This window comes from Protomyctophum parallelum, assembly GCF_964188405.1.
Source record: "Protomyctophum parallelum genome assembly, chromosome: 6".
NCBI classification, from domain to species: Eukaryota; Metazoa; Chordata; class Actinopteri; order Myctophiformes; family Myctophidae; genus Protomyctophum; species Protomyctophum parallelum.
The window spans coordinates 30,886,991-30,903,842 of record NC_139701.1 but is presented as its reverse complement, the minus strand read 5'-3'; the positions used below and the strand labels follow the sequence as shown (position 1 = coordinate 30,903,842).

The following is a 16,852-nucleotide window of genomic DNA, read 5'->3' as shown; positions in this document are numbered from 1 at the left end:
CCACGGGATGGTATATATTGTATAATACATTAGGCTACATAAACGCTGCTGCCGCGGCTGCCGTCTATCACAAGGCTTTTATTTACATCATGGTTTTACATTCAACATCGCTGATGAGCATCACTTTGTAGGCGAGGAGGGAGGCTTGTTCAGGAACTCCATTATATCATAATGATATGGCTCTGCATCAATGTAATAAACATATGCGCTGTGAGCCAACGTGAGCCATGATGTCATAAGTTTTGCGGATTCACCGTTTTGCCTGTTTATATGGAGACCATAGTTGTTCTGAAAGATTTCCACTCTGGGAGGCAGTTTCACTTCGATGCGTTTTCACCTCCTGAGAACACCGTTCTCGTCTAAATGACAGCGCTAAACGGTACTTTATTTTGCCGTTTTTTATGAACACCATCCTCGTGTAAATAGCACCTGAGACTGCTGCTACAGCTCTTTCATTAAGTTCATCAAGTTCATTCAGTACTTTCTAAAACAGAATAATATATGCACAGGCACTGTGCATTTTGAAACATACTGTAGTCTACTATGTGCTTTGTTTGTAAAACTTTCCAATCAAGCATGACGTTGATGTTACTGAAGGAGTGAAATAAGGGCAGTTTCATGAATTGCACGCCCTCAGTGACCCTACTGGCTTAAAAACAAGTACACACTGGGGCCCAGTGCTGCTAACAAGTGACCAGTGTGTGTGGTTTATTCACTCACTCTTGAGTGTGAATTAAAGTCAGTGACTAGTGTGTGTGTATGTATGCGTGTGTGTCTGCATGCATGCATGCGCCCATGTATTACAGTGCGTGTTACCTAAGGTTCCACAGGGCTTGTTCTTGTAGATGCAGATGTCGTACCTGTGAACAGGAAGCAAAATAAACCCAGTCATTTACTACACATTCTCAGCTTTAATTTGTTCATTTTGTAACTCAGTCAGTGGACCCATGAGGGTCACTCATGATTTTACTGTGTACAGTTAATATTCATGGCATCCACACCCCTGAACGCACCCACATATTGTACACATGCAGACACAAATAAGTAGTTGCGTACACACAGGGCACATGCAGACAGGCCTACTGGCCACTGCTGGACATAGACACACATCCACAGACAGGCAGACAAACACATACATATACAAACAACAAGCGCACACATTCACAGTCGAGCTTGACATTCAGACAAGGGGACACTCACGTCTACAGATGCACACACGCAAGTGCGTGTGCGCACACACACACACACACACACACACACACACACACACACACACACACACACACACACACACACACACACACACACACACACATAGATGTCTATGGACAGACGGTGGACAGCAGTGATAGCAGACTGATACGTTTTGAAGAACAATAGCAGGAAATCAAGGATGGTCACTTTAGTGTCATCCGTCTGGACAGTTTCCATCCACCACTTGATAAAGGACTTTGTACTGTATAACCAGGCTGTTATCACACACAACTTGCCAAAGCCGTATACATATTATATCTTAAAAACGTGACAAATTGGAGGTTTCCAGAACCTTTCCTTCAAGTGTTTCCTTTTTCTTTCTTATTTTACTCCTAGGACCTAAATCATTAAGCTATGCGATACTATCCAACTACTGTCTCGAACGTTAACCCATTACTTTACATTTTAGACATATCTTTGACTATTCAAAAATAGCAGATATACAAGCTCAGGTTTTTCAGAAAACATTTTTAGAATGGGCTTCGGGTCTTAACGGGTTAACTTATTGCACATTCCATCACAGAGAATGGGGAGGTATTTGTGGCCTGGGCCATTTCAGTGGCATAACTCTTTACGACACAGCACAGAGAGACAGAGGCATCAGACTGATGACTAGGAAACAGACGCTGGGTTGTGGTGTTTGCAGATGCACATTCTTTGGTGAATAGCATCTCTGTTGTATCTCTGTTAGTGTGTTGTGTTTCCACCACTGCTGTTTCTTTTTCCTCCGGGCAGTTTACTGGGATGGCTCAGAGAGAGAGAGAGAGAGAGAGAGAGAGAGAGAGAGAGAGAGTGAGTGAGTGAGTCAGAGAGACAGCCAGAGAGAGAGTCTGAGTGCCTGAGATAGTCAGAGAGAAAGTAGTAGAGACAGCGAGTCAGAGAGAGAGAATCAAAGAGAGTCAGAGTGAGAGTAGGAAATAATCAAAGTGTACTCTGTGCGTGCATGCGTGCGTGCGTGCGAGAGAGAGAGAGAGAGAGAGAGAGAAAGAGAGCGCGCACTCTCCTTGGAATGGTTCAGGGCTGTCAGATTCAAGACAGCTGTGCTCTGATTTCTGTTTCTCTTTCTCTGTCTCTCTTTATCTCTCTCTCTCACTCTATGCCTGTTACCCTCTCTTTCTCACTGACTCTCCATTTCAATGAGAGAAAAAAAAAGTCTCTTTCTCCTTTCTTATGTGTGCTGTGTGTACTCCCTCTCCAGATGCTGAGCTGGGCAGACCGGCCCCAGCTTTCATCACCCCGGACAGGACAAGACACAGACTCATACAGATCAGATTTGGCATGAATGTGAGGCTATGAGGAGAGAGAGATAGGGAATGCAAAAATGCTTGGCTCAGCATGAATGCTGTTTAGTTGGAATCCTTAATGAAGACAATGGATTAAACACATTCTTATTTACAACAACAACCTGGGGGAATACTGTAGCTGCTACAATCTGCTACAGTGTAGCAGATTACACTCACTGTTAGCGAAGTTTGCATACATTCTGTAAGCTCACTATAAGGCCTGGAACAACCACGTTTGCATAGTTTTTTTTTTGTGATGGTTGAACTTAAACTATAGTTTACGACATAACTCGGACGGCATCTACACAGTATATATATTTATACAGTCAGTGTGTGTGTGTGTGTGTGTGTGTGTGTGTGTGTGTGTGACCTGCGGATGGAGTTTTTTGTCACCCGCAACTGCAAATTCATTATCCGCCCATTATCCAACCACATTCATTATATCATCCTATTTATATTAACCGCACCGTCCATCCGCCAACCGCGAGCAGCACAGGGAAGCACTTGGGATTCTATACTATACGCCGATATTTTAAATCTGCACACACACACACACACACACACACACACACACACACACACACACACACACACACACACACACACACACACACACACACACACACACACACACACACACACACAAAAACATCTGCCACAGAGTTTACTTTGCAATGTTTAGGTTCCCCACCACATGCTTTGCCACTATAAATATTTTATGATCATGATGAAGCACAATTCTCAACTGGCCTTGCATTAAATAAGCATGTAGCATTAGAGGTGTTTTTAGAACTGAGTGTACAGTAGTTATCAGATATTATTTTTTTTTCACCTTCATTTGTTACAGTGAAAGACAGGAAACACAGAGAGCGACATGCAGCAAATGGTCCGGCCAACAGGGAATCGAACCGGAAAGTCGGCATTTGAGCCATTATACTTTGTTGACACCATCGTGCATACGAGTACATTCTTGCTTTTCCCAAAGTGACATGTTTGCCTAACCCGCTGCCAAAGACATGACCAGAAGGGACCAGATCGGTTTGCTATTCTGACCTGGTGATGAGCACAGCGGTATCGTGGTGAGCGATTCCATTGTCTGGGATGGCATTCCCGTTGCTGTTGCGGTGCTGGATGGATTTCTGCCACTTACAGAAACTGTCCAAGGACTTCCCTGCATGGTGGTTAATCTCTAGCGTTGGCTGGTGGAGAGAAAGATAGTACAGTATAGGATTATATATGTATTCCTGATTAATTGAGTACAATGGACCACAAGCCCCCCTGGGGCTTTTTGTATTATCCTTTTAGAGTAACCTTTGACTGTACTACCTGTACTCTTAACCATCTTGTTAATAAAGTATTGGATCAATCAATCAAATTTACATTGCTACATACTGTGAGTATTGAGAGTGTTGAGAACCCAAAAGCAGGACAGCGAGGAAGTGTTTACAAACCAATCTTTGGGTGTTTTAATACAGGTTAGCAGAACTTAAGAGACATCACAAACAAACTGACATGATGTGCTGACAAGGACTGACTGGGGAACAAGACTAATATACAAATGAGAGTTGATTACACATGAGATACAGCAGGTGTGGAGGGGGGGGGGGGACATGAATATAGAACCATGAAAGCTAGAACATGAATATAACAGAAATACAAAACCTAGACAAGACAGGCATAGTCTGTGACACACATGATGTAAGGTTATCATTAGTGGGGTGGGTGGGGTTTTACAAAATTAATTGTATGAACTTTACAGTGTAGTTTTATTTTAACTTTATCATGTGATAGCCCTATATGCCCAGCTTTGTCTGGTTACAGGCACACTGTTGCGTCAACAAACGCCTAGAGCTTTGTCGGCAAAACAACGGAAAAGCTTTCTACAAGTTAAAGCCACGCACTAGCGTAATTTCCATCCACCAGCTGTTTAAAAACCAGGAAGAGGTTCAATAATGCAGATTTATTTCTGTTCTTGCAAGGAAATTCAAAAAAGGGTAATTCAAGAAAGAGGAAAACAATAAATGTACGTACATGCCTAATTCAAGCATAAGTCTAGAGCTATACCTTTTGATGAGCGATGCCTAAATCAAGCATAAGTAAGTAAGTAAGTAAGTAGCGTGAGGCAGCTTGATGTACATGTACACACCCTGGACAGTATGTCCCAGGGACTTACCCCCAATCCAACCCTTGATGCTGAGTGTCAAGCAGGGAGGCACTGGGTCCCCAGTCTTTGGTATGAAAAAAAGGTGTCCATACAGATACCCTCAGCTGCATTTCTCCTTTCCTCCTGTCGCTCTGCTAATCCTACCTCTCTCCTTTCTTCACACTCCTCCACTCTCTTCACTGCTTCGGCATAGGACATTTCCCTCTTTCCTGTTCTAATCTTATTCACTTTGATCTCCTTTGCCTTCCTAGTACACTGCGCTGCATGACACCGTGTAGTCAAGTGTTCTCCCCCACACTGCAAGCACTTCGCTGGTTCTTTGATACAATCCTTCTTGCAGTTTTCCTCACTACACCTTTTATTAGCCCTACATACAGTACTACTGCAGCAACGTGTCTATACTGTTGACAACAGAAGTATGGTCTGCAGTTCTTCACAGCCTCTTCATCAAACTCAGAGTCAATTAAAAAAGAACGCCTCAACCCTCTCCACGGAATGAATAAAATCCCCCTATCCTAGTCTGGGCCTTTACTTTGTTGGGACAAACCAACTAACATCCTTAGCAAAAGGGCATGACATCACCTTTAAAGTCAAGTGACAGACAAAGAAAACAATTCAATACCATCAAGTAAATTATCATCATCTGCTCTGTCTGCCGTGTCTCACAATTCTCTCCTGCTCACGAGTTTGGTGTGGTGTACAATGGTAGAATCAGATACGACACTAGCTATAGAGGGTATGCGCGTGACATCATCCTCGTACCCGGGAAGTTATGCAGGAACGCCTACTGAGTGGCAAAAAACTACTTTCTGGCCTTGACAGCCCGTACATCCAAAGAGTTAACTCTTTAGATGTTTCTGCCGTGAGCTGGCACCACTACGAAGACTGGTGTGCATTTAGTATCCTCCTGCACAGCCCGTACATCCAAACGGAAAAGTCTTATCTGATTGTATTAAACGATGTTAAACAATGTTAAACTCCAAATCTGAGGCCATGGTTCTCACCTGGAAGCCGGTGGATTGTGCAGTCCAAGTAGGGAATGAGGCATTACCCCAGGTGAAGGAGTTTAAGTATCTCGGGGTCTTGTTCACGAATGAGGGGGGGGGGGGGGGGGGGATATTAGCCAGCGAATCGGAGCGGCAGGGGTGGTTGCAGTCGCTGTACCACACTGTTGTGACGAAAAGTGAGCCAGAAGGCAAAGCTCTGTCTACCGAGCAATCTTCGTTCCTACTCTCACCTATGGTCATGAAATGTGGGTCATGGTGACCGAAAGAATAAGGTTGCGAATACAAGCGACCAAAATGAGTTTTCTCCGACAGGTGGCTGGCTTCTCCATTAGAAATAGGGTGAGAAGTCCAGGTTTGGGCATGTGGTTAGGATGCCTCTCGAGCGTCTCCCCAGGGAGGTCCTCGATTCACGTCCCACTGGAAGGAGACCTCGGGGCAGACCAAGGCGCAGATGGAGGGATTACATAGTCTCACTGGCCTTGGAACGCTTCGGGATCCCCCAGGAGGAAGTTACTAATGTTGCTCTGGAGAGGAATGTCTAGAGCTCTCTGGTGGAGCTGTTGCCCGACTATGGATAAGCGGTTGAATATGGATGGAAACTACGTTAAACTCACTTTGCCAATCGATTTGCCATTGACTTTATGCATGCACAATTGCACATACCCTCTATTGTCTGTGTATCATTGGTAACCTGAAATTAATATGTAAAATGCAAACTCTGATTAACAATGTAACTAGTATTGAAGCAAACACCAAAGTCTTTGATGCCGACCATGGGGATATAAATGAGCTCTTAGCCTTCTCTGGTGCTATATATTTTTGGTGCATTGTCATTGTCAAATAACGAATGAAATAAAATAAAATCCATGTGGGTGTAAAAATGTACAGATTCTACATGGTAAAATCCAGTGTTCATTTAAGTTAGCACGGAGGATTATAGTGTGTAGTATTATAACAGAGTTGGCAGAGCAGGGGGAAGTGGAGGGAGTGCTGCGCTGGCCACAGCTGGCTAGAACTCGTAACCGAGGAATGCATGCGGTGACATAACTAGTAATTGTCTCATCCCACAGTCGCTCATTTCTGGGCCTGCTGCTGGCCCTATTTTGTCTTCCAGGGGCCATTTGCTGTTTTCAGACCTGGAAAACCAATGGCAGAGCTGCACAGGGACAGACTACTTGTCGATCCCGTCCCAACCTCAGCCTCAGCAGACCATGCAGTAAGAATAACAACCTAATACAGCCTGCCGCTAATGATCCCGGCATTTATTTATTCCTTTTCTATGCTGTCAGATGACGACCGGATCTCGGGGGCAAATTACAGGGCTTATTTTTAGGCAGCACGAACTGTATGAATCACAAATGTTCCCTAATAGGACAGCTATGGAGGAAACCTCAAGGCCCTGTAATGCCCCCTCTAATACAGTATGATTCATCTGTTAGGTCAACATTGAGATGGAGTGGGTAACCCCAACCTGCTGCCAAGTCTCACCACATGCTGTTAAATAGCCAGCTACCGAGGTCAGTGGCCAGTTGGCCGCATTGCTCCGTCATCTATAGTTTGCGCCACTGGTAATACGTACTAGATATTACTATAGTAATATGTACTGTATCTGAACGAGTTCCACTCCTGGCTTAGTCGGTGCTGTGGAATCCGACTTTAGACTTCATGTCCCTCTTCATGGACTCATATTATTCAAAAGAATAATTAATTTGACAGAGGATGGACTCTGTAAAAAACGTACAATGTCTCTACGGCCCAGAGCCAGGGGAAAGTATTGGTTTATTCAGATTCCTGTGGTGCTCCGAAGGTTAGCAGACTAGGGAGCATCACATCCCCGTTTCCTATCTACCCTGTTCCTGTCTCTGCGGTACAGAACTCTGCCTGCTGAAGCAGAAATATCCCAAAGATAATCTTTTGTAAGACATCGGTGGCTATGGATGAATGTGATCCGGGTGGTGGACGTCTGTGGGGGCAGGAGGTTGGTGAAAACACTGGTTTCCTCAGAGAAGCCCTCACCCCACCCGCTGGCCTCCACTTCATATTTACGTAGATACTGATATTTTTAAACAAGCTTTTCTGAGGCCCATATGTGCGTCATAGCGACGGTCACTGGGGTCACCGCCTGCCTCGGCAACAAGCAGGGCAGTCATTCAGCTCCTGCTATACCTACTCCTGCACGCTTCCCTTGTTTAATCCTACATTTTTCCACCCACCTCTCCTTGCCCCCCATCTTCCTCTCTCTTCGCTCTTCTCACTCCTCTTCTCCTATTCTCTCTCCCTCGTCCATTTGCCTCTTACACTTCTAGGGGTAGCTGAGTGCGTAGAGAGGCTGTCTGGGAATTGGAAGGTCACTGGCTCCGGCTCGCTACGTGTATGAATCGCGAAGCACTCGTTTCTACACCATTCCGGGCAGCGCTCCTCCGCCTCCAGGGCCTCCCCGTCTCTAATTCCATTAAACTTGCAAATATCTATCTCTAATTTTTTAAAGATAGATAGAAATATACTGTGTAGCACAGAGGTTCCCAAAGTGGGGTCATTCAGGGAGTTCCAGGGGGTCCCCCAGCTATGATGAATAGTTAGGAACCAAATGGACCCATGGATCTGTAACTCTGAGAGTGTACACATGGACCCTAACGGGTCCATTTGGTTCCATTTGTACACACTCATGATGGAATAGTGTAGAATCGAGTGCTTCGCAGGTGAAGCAGTGAAAGTAATTTCCCTCCACCGAGGACCATAAAATACGTGTGTATACTTGAGTGTGTATATTAGTCTTGTTCCCCAGCCAGTCCTTGTCGGATCATTGTTCGTGTTGCATCTTTGTTTAGTCTTATGTTCACCCGTATTACATTCCTGACACTATTCTGCCTGGCTGTTCTGCATTTGGGTACTCACCACCACCACCAGATCGTGACAGGGTGATGGTATAGTGTGCATGTATAGTACAGCATAAATACAGGGTGATAGTATAGTACAGCATAAACACAGGGTGATGGTTGGTTACCTGGTCTTCCATTAGCAGGATAAGCCGTGTCACCACTATGTTGACTGCGTTCCCCAGGCTAGAATCTTGGAACAGTTTGGCAACCTGACCTCCAGGGAAACAAGAAAAGGCCAGTCTTAAAAAGAAGAGCTGATGCTGACAGGATTCAACTCTGAGTATACAAATGCGTCAATTTGGTTCCATTTGTACTCCCTTTAGAGTTACTACGTATATTAATGCAAGAAGTGAATCAATTTCATAAAGAAACTGGCACTAGGAATTAGGAAAATAAAAACCTTTAAAAGGTTTACACACCACCATTTCGTAAAAAGGAACGTCCATAAAAAGGTTCCCTTTTGATGCATAACTTAAGTAAAGGTGAGTCTTAAAATAAACCTGTAAACAAGCTAGCCAATAGCTGAAAACAAGGACAGAAGACTTAGAAAGAGCAGACACAGCAGCAACCCTTTGACCTGACACTTATTGCCATGGCTAGCACCAAAGATACACTCATTTACACATTATTTGTGGCTTGTGGTGTAATTTGGCCTACTTTTCCATGAGTCCCCTCTGGAGAGTCAGCAGTGGGGTCTGTTTTGGGTGGATACAACCTGCTTTGTCACAGCGAACAGGCCGTTCATTAAAGGCACAAGTCCAGACATGAGTGTGTTTAGATTTGAATGATTGGCTGACTGGCTGACACCAAAACACATGTATGCATGAATCAGCCTATTAATCCTGTCCCAACATACATGTTGGCCTTGAATTGTTTCATAGATGTCCCCTGTTCTCCATTTTCCCCACCCTTCCCCCCCGGCCCAAAATGCAGCTAGAATGGTAGAAAGCTAGCCTGGGAAGCATTCCTTTTCGGGTTTATGATCCCGTCGGAAGCGGATGGTAACTTACATTATGTTGTAGTCACTGATTTGTAGTCATCAGGCAGGAAACCACAACCGGAATAACCCAATAAAATCTTTTTTCGCTGATTTTTAAAATACAAAATAAATATAATGTGAGTGTACTTTCCAGGGACTATTCACTATATCTTTACATCTGTCTTTATACCTTTGTTATCCCACAGGGAAATTATATTTTATTGGGTAGGCCCTAAAATTAGCATCACAGGCAATTATTTTGGGTAGTTCTTATTCCGGTTGTGGTTTCCTGCCTGATGACTACAAATCAGTAGCCTCGGAAACCCAGACATTGTATTAGATTTTACGTTGGGTAGTTTATTTGATCTTACGTTGGGTAGTTTATTTGATCTTATGTTGGGTAGTGTATTTGATCTTACGTTGGGTAGTGTATTTGATCTTACGTTGGGTAGTTTATTTGATCTTACGTTGGGTAGTGTTATGTATTTGATTTTATGTTGGCTAGTGTATTTGATCTTATGTTGGGTAGTTTATTTGATCTTATGTTGGGTAGTTTATTTGATCTTACGTTGGGTAGTGTATTTGATCTTATGTTGGGTAGTGTATTTGATCTTATGTTGGGTAGTGTATTTGATCTTATGTTGGGTAGTTAATTTGATCTTATGTTGGGTAGTTTATTTGATCTTACGTTGGGTAGTGTATTTGATCTTACGTTGGGAAGTTTATTTGATCTTACGTTGGGAAGTTTATTTGATCTTACGTTGGGTAGTGTATTTGATCTTACGTTGGGTAGTGTATTTGATCTTACGTTGGGTAGTGTATTTGATCTTACGTTGGGTAGTGTATTTGATCTTATGTTGGGTAGTGTTATGTATTTGATCTTACGTTGGGAAATTTATTTGAGATTATGTTGGCTAGTTTATTTGATCTTACGTTGGGTAGTTTATTTGATCTTACGTTGGGTAGTTTATTTGATCTTACGTTGGGTAGTTTATTTGATCTTACGTTGGGTAGTTCATTTGATCTTACGTTGGGAAGTTTATTTGATCTTACGTTGGGTAGTTTATTTGATCTTACGTTGGGTAGTTTATTTGATCTTACGTTGGGTAGTTTATTTGATCTTACGTTGGGTAGTTTATTTGATCTTACGTTGGGTAGTGTATTTGATCTTACGTTGGGTATTTTATTTGATCTTACGTTGGGTAGTTTATTTGATCTTATGTTGGGTAGTGTTATGTATTTGATCTTACGTTGGGTAGTTTATTTGATCTTACGTTGGGTATTTTATTTGATCTTACGTTGGGTAGTGTATTTGATCTTACGTTGGGTATTTTATTTGATCTTACGTTGGGTATTTTATTTGATCTTACGTTGGGTAGTGTATTTGATCTTACGTTGGGTAGTTTATTTGATCTTATGTTGGGTAGTTTATTTGATCTTACGTTGGGTAGTGTATTTGATCTTACGTTGGGTATTTTATTTGATCTTACGTTGGGTAGTTTATTTGATCTTACGTTGGGTAGTGTATTTGATCTTACGTTGGGTATTTTATTTGATCTTACGTTGGGTAGTTTATTTGATCTTACGTTGGGTAGTGTATTTGATCTTACGTTGGGTAGTTTATTTGATCTTACGTTGGGTATTTTATTTGATCTTACGTTGGGTAGTGTATTTGATCTTACGTTGGGTAGTTTATTTGATCTTATGTTGGGTAGTTTATTTGATCTTACGTTGGGTAGTGTATTTGATCTTACGTTGGGTAGTTTATTTGATCTTACGTTGGGTAGTTTATTTGATCTTACGTTGGGTAGTGTATTTGATCTTACGTTGGGTAGTTTATTTGATCTTATGTTGGGTAGTTTATTTGATCTTACGTTGGGTAGTGTATTTGATCTTACGTTGGGTAGTTTATTTGATCTTATGTTGGGTAGTGTATTTGATCTTACGTTGGGTAGTTTATTTGATCTTACGTTGGGTATTTTATTTGATCTTACGTTGGGTAGTGTATTTGATCTTACGTTGGGTATTTTATTTGATCTTACGTTGGGTAGTGTTATGTATTTGATCTTACGTTGGGTAGTGTATTTGATCTTACGTTGGGTAGTTTATTTGATCTTATGTTGGGTAGTGTATTTGATCTTACGTTGGGTAGTTTATTTGATCTTACGTTGGGTAGTTTATTTGATCTTACGTTGGGTAGTGTATTTGATCTTACGTTGGGTATTTTATTTGATCTTACGTTGGGTAGTTTATTTGATCTTACGTTGGGTAGTGTATTTGATCTTACGTTGGGTATTTTATTTGATCTTACGTTGGGTAGTTTATTTGATCTTACGTTGGGTAGTTTATTTGATCTTACGTTGGGTAGTGTATTTGATCTTACGTTGGGTAGTTTATTTGATCTTACGTTGGGTAGTGTATTTGATCTTACGTTGGGTAGTGTATTTGATCTTACGTTGGGTAGTTTATTTGATCTTACGTTGGGTAGTTTATTTGATCTTACGTTGGGTAGTGTATTTGATCTTACGTTGGGTAGTTTATTTGATCTTACGTTGGGTAGTTTATTTGATCTTACGTTGGGTAGTGTATTTGATCTTACGTTGGGTAGTTTATTTGATCTTACGTTGGGTATTTTATTTGATCTTACGTTGGGTAGTGTATTTGATCTTACGTTGGGTAGTGTATTTGATCTTACGTTGGGTATTTTATTTTATCTTACGTTGGGTAGTGTATTTGATCTTATGTTGGGTAGTGTTATGTATTTGATCTTACGTTGGGTAGTGTATTTGATCTTATGTTGGGTAGTTTATTTGATCTTATGTTGGGTAGTGTTATGTATTTGATCTTACGTTGGGTAGTGTATTTGATCTTATGTTGGGTAGTTTATTTGATCTTACGTTGGGTATTTTATTTGATCTTACGTTGGGTAGTTTATTTGATCTTACGTTGGGTAGTGTATTTGATCTTACGTTGGGTATTTTATTTGATCTTACGTTGGGTATTTTATTTGATCTTACGTTGGGTATTTTATTTGATCTTACGTTGGGTAGTTTATTTGATCTTACGTTGGGTAGTGTATTTGATCTTACGTTGGGTATTTTATTTGATCTTACGTTGGGTATTTTATTTGATCTTACGTTGGGTAGTTTATTTGATCTTACGTTGGGTAGTGTATTTGATCTTACGTTGGGTAGTTTATTTGATCTTACGTTGGGTAGTTTATTTGATCTTACGTTGGGTAGTGTATTTGATCTTACGTTGGGTAGTTTATTTGATCTTATGTTGGGTAGTTTATTTGATCTTACGTTGGGTAGTGTATTTGATCTTACGTTGGGTAGTTTATTTGATCTTACGTTGGGTAGTTTATTTGATCTTACGTTGGGTAGTGTATTTGATCTTACGTTGGGTAGTTTATTTGATCTTATGTTGGGTAGTTTATTTGATCTTACGTTGGGTAGTGTATTTGATCTTACGTTGGGTAGTTTATTTGATCTTATGTTGGGTAGTGTATTTGATCTTACGTTGGGTAGTTTATTTGATCTTATGTTGGGTAGTTTATTTGATCTTACGTTGGGTAGTTTATTTGATCTTATGTTGGGTAGTGTTATGTATTTGATCTTACGTTGGGTAGTGTATTTGATCTTACGTTGGGTAGTGTATTTGATCTTATGTTGGGTAGTTTATTTGATCTTACGTTGGGTAGTGTTATGTATTTGATTTTACGTTGGGTAGTGTATTTGATCTTATGTTGGGTAGTTTATTTGATCTTACGTTGGGTAGTGTATTTGATCTTACGTTGGGTAGTGTATTTGATCTTACGTTGGGTAGTGTATTTGATCTTACGTTGGGTAGTGTATTTGATCTTACGTTGGGTAGTTTATTTGATCTTACGTTGGGTAGTTTATTTGATCTTATGTTGGGTAGTGTATTTGATCTTACGTTGGGTAGTGTATTTGATCTTACGTTGGGTAGTTTATTTGATCTTACGTTGGGTAGTGTATTTGATCTTACGTTGGGTAGTTTATTTGATCTTACGTTGGGTAGTGTATTTGATCTTACGTTGGGTAGTTTATTTGATCTTACGTTGGGTATTTTATTTGATCTTATGTTGGGTAGTTTATTTGATCTTACGTTGGGTAGTGTATTTGATCTTATGTTGGGTAGTTTATTTGATCTTACGTTGGGTAGTGTATTTGATCTTACGTTGGGTAGTGTATTTGATCTTACGTTGGGTAGTTTATTTGATCTTACGTTGGGTAGTGTATTTGATCTTACGTTGGGTAGTTTATTTGATCTTATGTTGGGTAGTGTATTTGATCTTACGTTGGGTAGTGTATTTGATCTTACGTTGGGTAGTGTATTTGATCTTACGTTGGGTAGTGTATTTGATCTAATGTTGGGTAGTGTATTTGATCTTATGTTGGGTAGTGTTATGTATTTGATCTTACGTTGGGTAGTGTATTTGATCTTACGTTGGGTAGTGTATTTGATCTTACGTTGGGTAGTGTATTTGATCTTACGTTGGGTATTTTATTTGATCTTACGTTGGGTAGTTTATTTGATCTTACGTTGGGTAGTGTATTTGATCTTACGTTGGGTAGTGTATTTGATCTTACGTTGGGTAGTGTATTTGATCTTACGTTGGGTAGTGTATTTGATCTTACGTTGGGTAGTGTATTTGATCTTACGTTGGGTAGTGTATTTGATCTTACGTTGGGTAGTGTATTTGATCTTACGTTGGGTAGTGTATTTGATCTTACGTTGGGTAGTTTATTTGATCTTACGTTGGGTAGTTTATTTGATCTTACGTTGGGTAGTGTATTTGATCTTACGTTGGGTAGTTTATTTGATCTTACGTTGGGTAGTTTATTTGATCTTACGTTGGGTAGTGTATTTGATCTTACGTTGGGTAGTTTATTTGATCTTACGTTGGGTAGTGTATTTGATCTTACGTTGGGTAGTGTATTTGATCTTACGTTGGGTAGTTTATTTGATCTTATGTTGGGTAGTTTATTTGATCTTACGTTGGGTAGTGTATTTGATCTTACGTTGGGTAGTGTATTTGATCTTACGTTGGGTAGTGTATTTGATCTTACGTTGGGTAGTGTATTTGATCTTACGTTGGGTAGTGTATTTGATCTTACGTTGGGTAGTTTATTTGATCTTATGTTGGGTAGTTTATTTGATCTCTGTTAATGTGCTGAAGGTTGCTCTATCAGATCATTCTTGTATATTATTTGACCTCTTCATTACACCAAAAAATAAGATAGTATCTGAAACTATTAAAAAGAGATACATTAATGAGAATACCACAACACTTTTTGTGGAAGCCATTAAAGCTGAATTCGATCTAGCATCAAATCATGACAATCTGCTTGGTACATTCAATACTAAAGTACTGAATGTAATTAATGCCATTGCTCCTGCTAAGGATAAATTAATTACCAATAAGCAAACGGCACCATGGAGAAACACTCTCTCTGTAAGGGACCAGAAAAGAGAGTGTCGAAAAGCAGAGCGAAAATGGCGTAAATCAAACCTCCACATTAATTTAGAAATGTATAAACAAACCCTGCATATCTTTAATATGAAATTGAACAGTGCCAGACAATCTTATTTTTCTGAGATCATCAAAAAGCACAGTAACAATTCACGCATGTTATTTGCTACATTTGACAGACTAACTAATCCTCCAGATTCAATATCATCAGAACTAGTCACTACCAGCAAATGTAATGAGTTTGCATCATTTTTTAATGACAAGATTCAAGGTATCAGGAATGCTGCTAGTTCCTCAGTGTCAAACTCGACCATCTTATCACTACCACAGATACAAAGAAACAACATGGTGTGTATGGTGCAATTTAATTCTATTGATGACAAAACACTTGAAGATGTTGTCACCAGTTTGAATTCATCTACTTGTTGCCTTGATGTTTTACCCACTAGTTTTTTCAAAGCTGTTTTGGGCAGTCTGGTGAAAAAACTAGTAAATATTGTAAATGATTCTCTTCAATCTGGTATTTTTCCTGAGGACCTGAAAACTGCAGTTGTCAAGCCTCTCCTTAAAAAGAGGAGCCTTGATGCTGCTGTACTGAATAATTACCGGCCGATATCAAATTTACCTTTTATAGGTAAAATTATTGAAAAAGTTGTTCATCAACAACTCAGTCGCTTTCTACTTTTAAATAATAGTTTTGACAAGTTTCAGTCAGGATTTCGGCCCAATCATAGTACTGAGACTGCACTCGTAAAGGTTCTAAATGACATTCGGCTTAACACTGATTCTGCCAATGTCTCTGTTCTTATTTTACAGGATCTTAGTGCCGCGTTTGACACTGTGGATCATTCAATATTACTACAAAGATTAGAGCACTATGTGGGACTCTCTGGAACTGTTATTCAGTGGTTCAAATCATACCTTCAGAATAGGAAATACTTTGTCTCTATTGGAAACTGTGTGTCCAAACAGATGGCTATGACCTGTGGGGTTCCACAGGGGTCCATTTTAGGACCCCTCCTATTTAATTTATATATGCTTCCCCTAGGACAAATAATAAGCAATAATAAAGTAAATTACCATAATTATGCAGATGACACGCAAATCTACATATCAGTTACATCAACTGACTATGGTCCTATTGATTCCCTCTGTCATTGCATTGAGGAAATTAATGAGTGGATGCGGCAAAACTTTCTTCAATTAAATAAAGATAAAACTGAGATAATTGTTTTTGGACCACAGAAACAGAGACGGAGTGTAATTTCTCACCTTGAATCGCGGTCTCTTATACCCAAGAGTCAGGTGAGAGATCTTGGTGTTATCCTAGACTCAGATTTAAATTTTAACAGTCATATCAAAACTGTAATTTCATCTGCCTATTATCACCTTAAAAATATTGCAAGAGTTAGAGGAATTATGTCCAAGCAAGACCTAGAAACACTTATACATGCTTTTGTTTCCAGTAGACTGGATTACTGCAATGGTCTGCTCACAGGACTTTCAAACAAAGCTCTTCGTCAACTCCAACTAATTCAGAATGCTGCTGCTAGAGTCCTGACAAAAACTAGAAAATATGACCATATTACACCAATCCTAAAATCCTTACATTGGCTACCAGTGTCCCAGAGAATTGATTTTAAAATTTTATTACTTGTCTATAAATCTGTTTGTGGCTTTGGGCCCAGCTACATCTCAGACATGCTGAAGCCATATGAGCCCTCCAGAACCCTTAGGTCATCTGAGGCTGGCCTACTGATAGTTCACCCGATAGCTGGAACAAAAC

The 16,852-nt window shown here is 40.4% G+C and overlaps 1 protein-coding gene across 2 annotated transcripts in view; it reads right to left on the bottom strand.

Annotated features, from left to right (window-relative positions):
* Window positions 1-16,852, bottom strand: part of adamts10 (ADAM metallopeptidase with thrombospondin type 1 motif, 10) — an 83,954-nt gene that overhangs the window by 39,360 nt on the left and 27,742 nt on the right. For both annotated transcript variants that reach the window (XM_083767750.1, XM_083767749.1), the window contains exons 7-9: window positions 8,713-8,796; window positions 3,591-3,736; window positions 817-860 (exon numbers count right to left, since the gene is read on the bottom strand). In XM_083767750.1, the coding sequence (XP_083623876.1) occupies window positions 817-860; window positions 3,591-3,736; window positions 8,713-8,796 (274 nt within the window). The remainder of the gene's footprint in view (window positions 1-816; window positions 861-3,590; window positions 3,737-8,712; window positions 8,797-16,852) is intronic.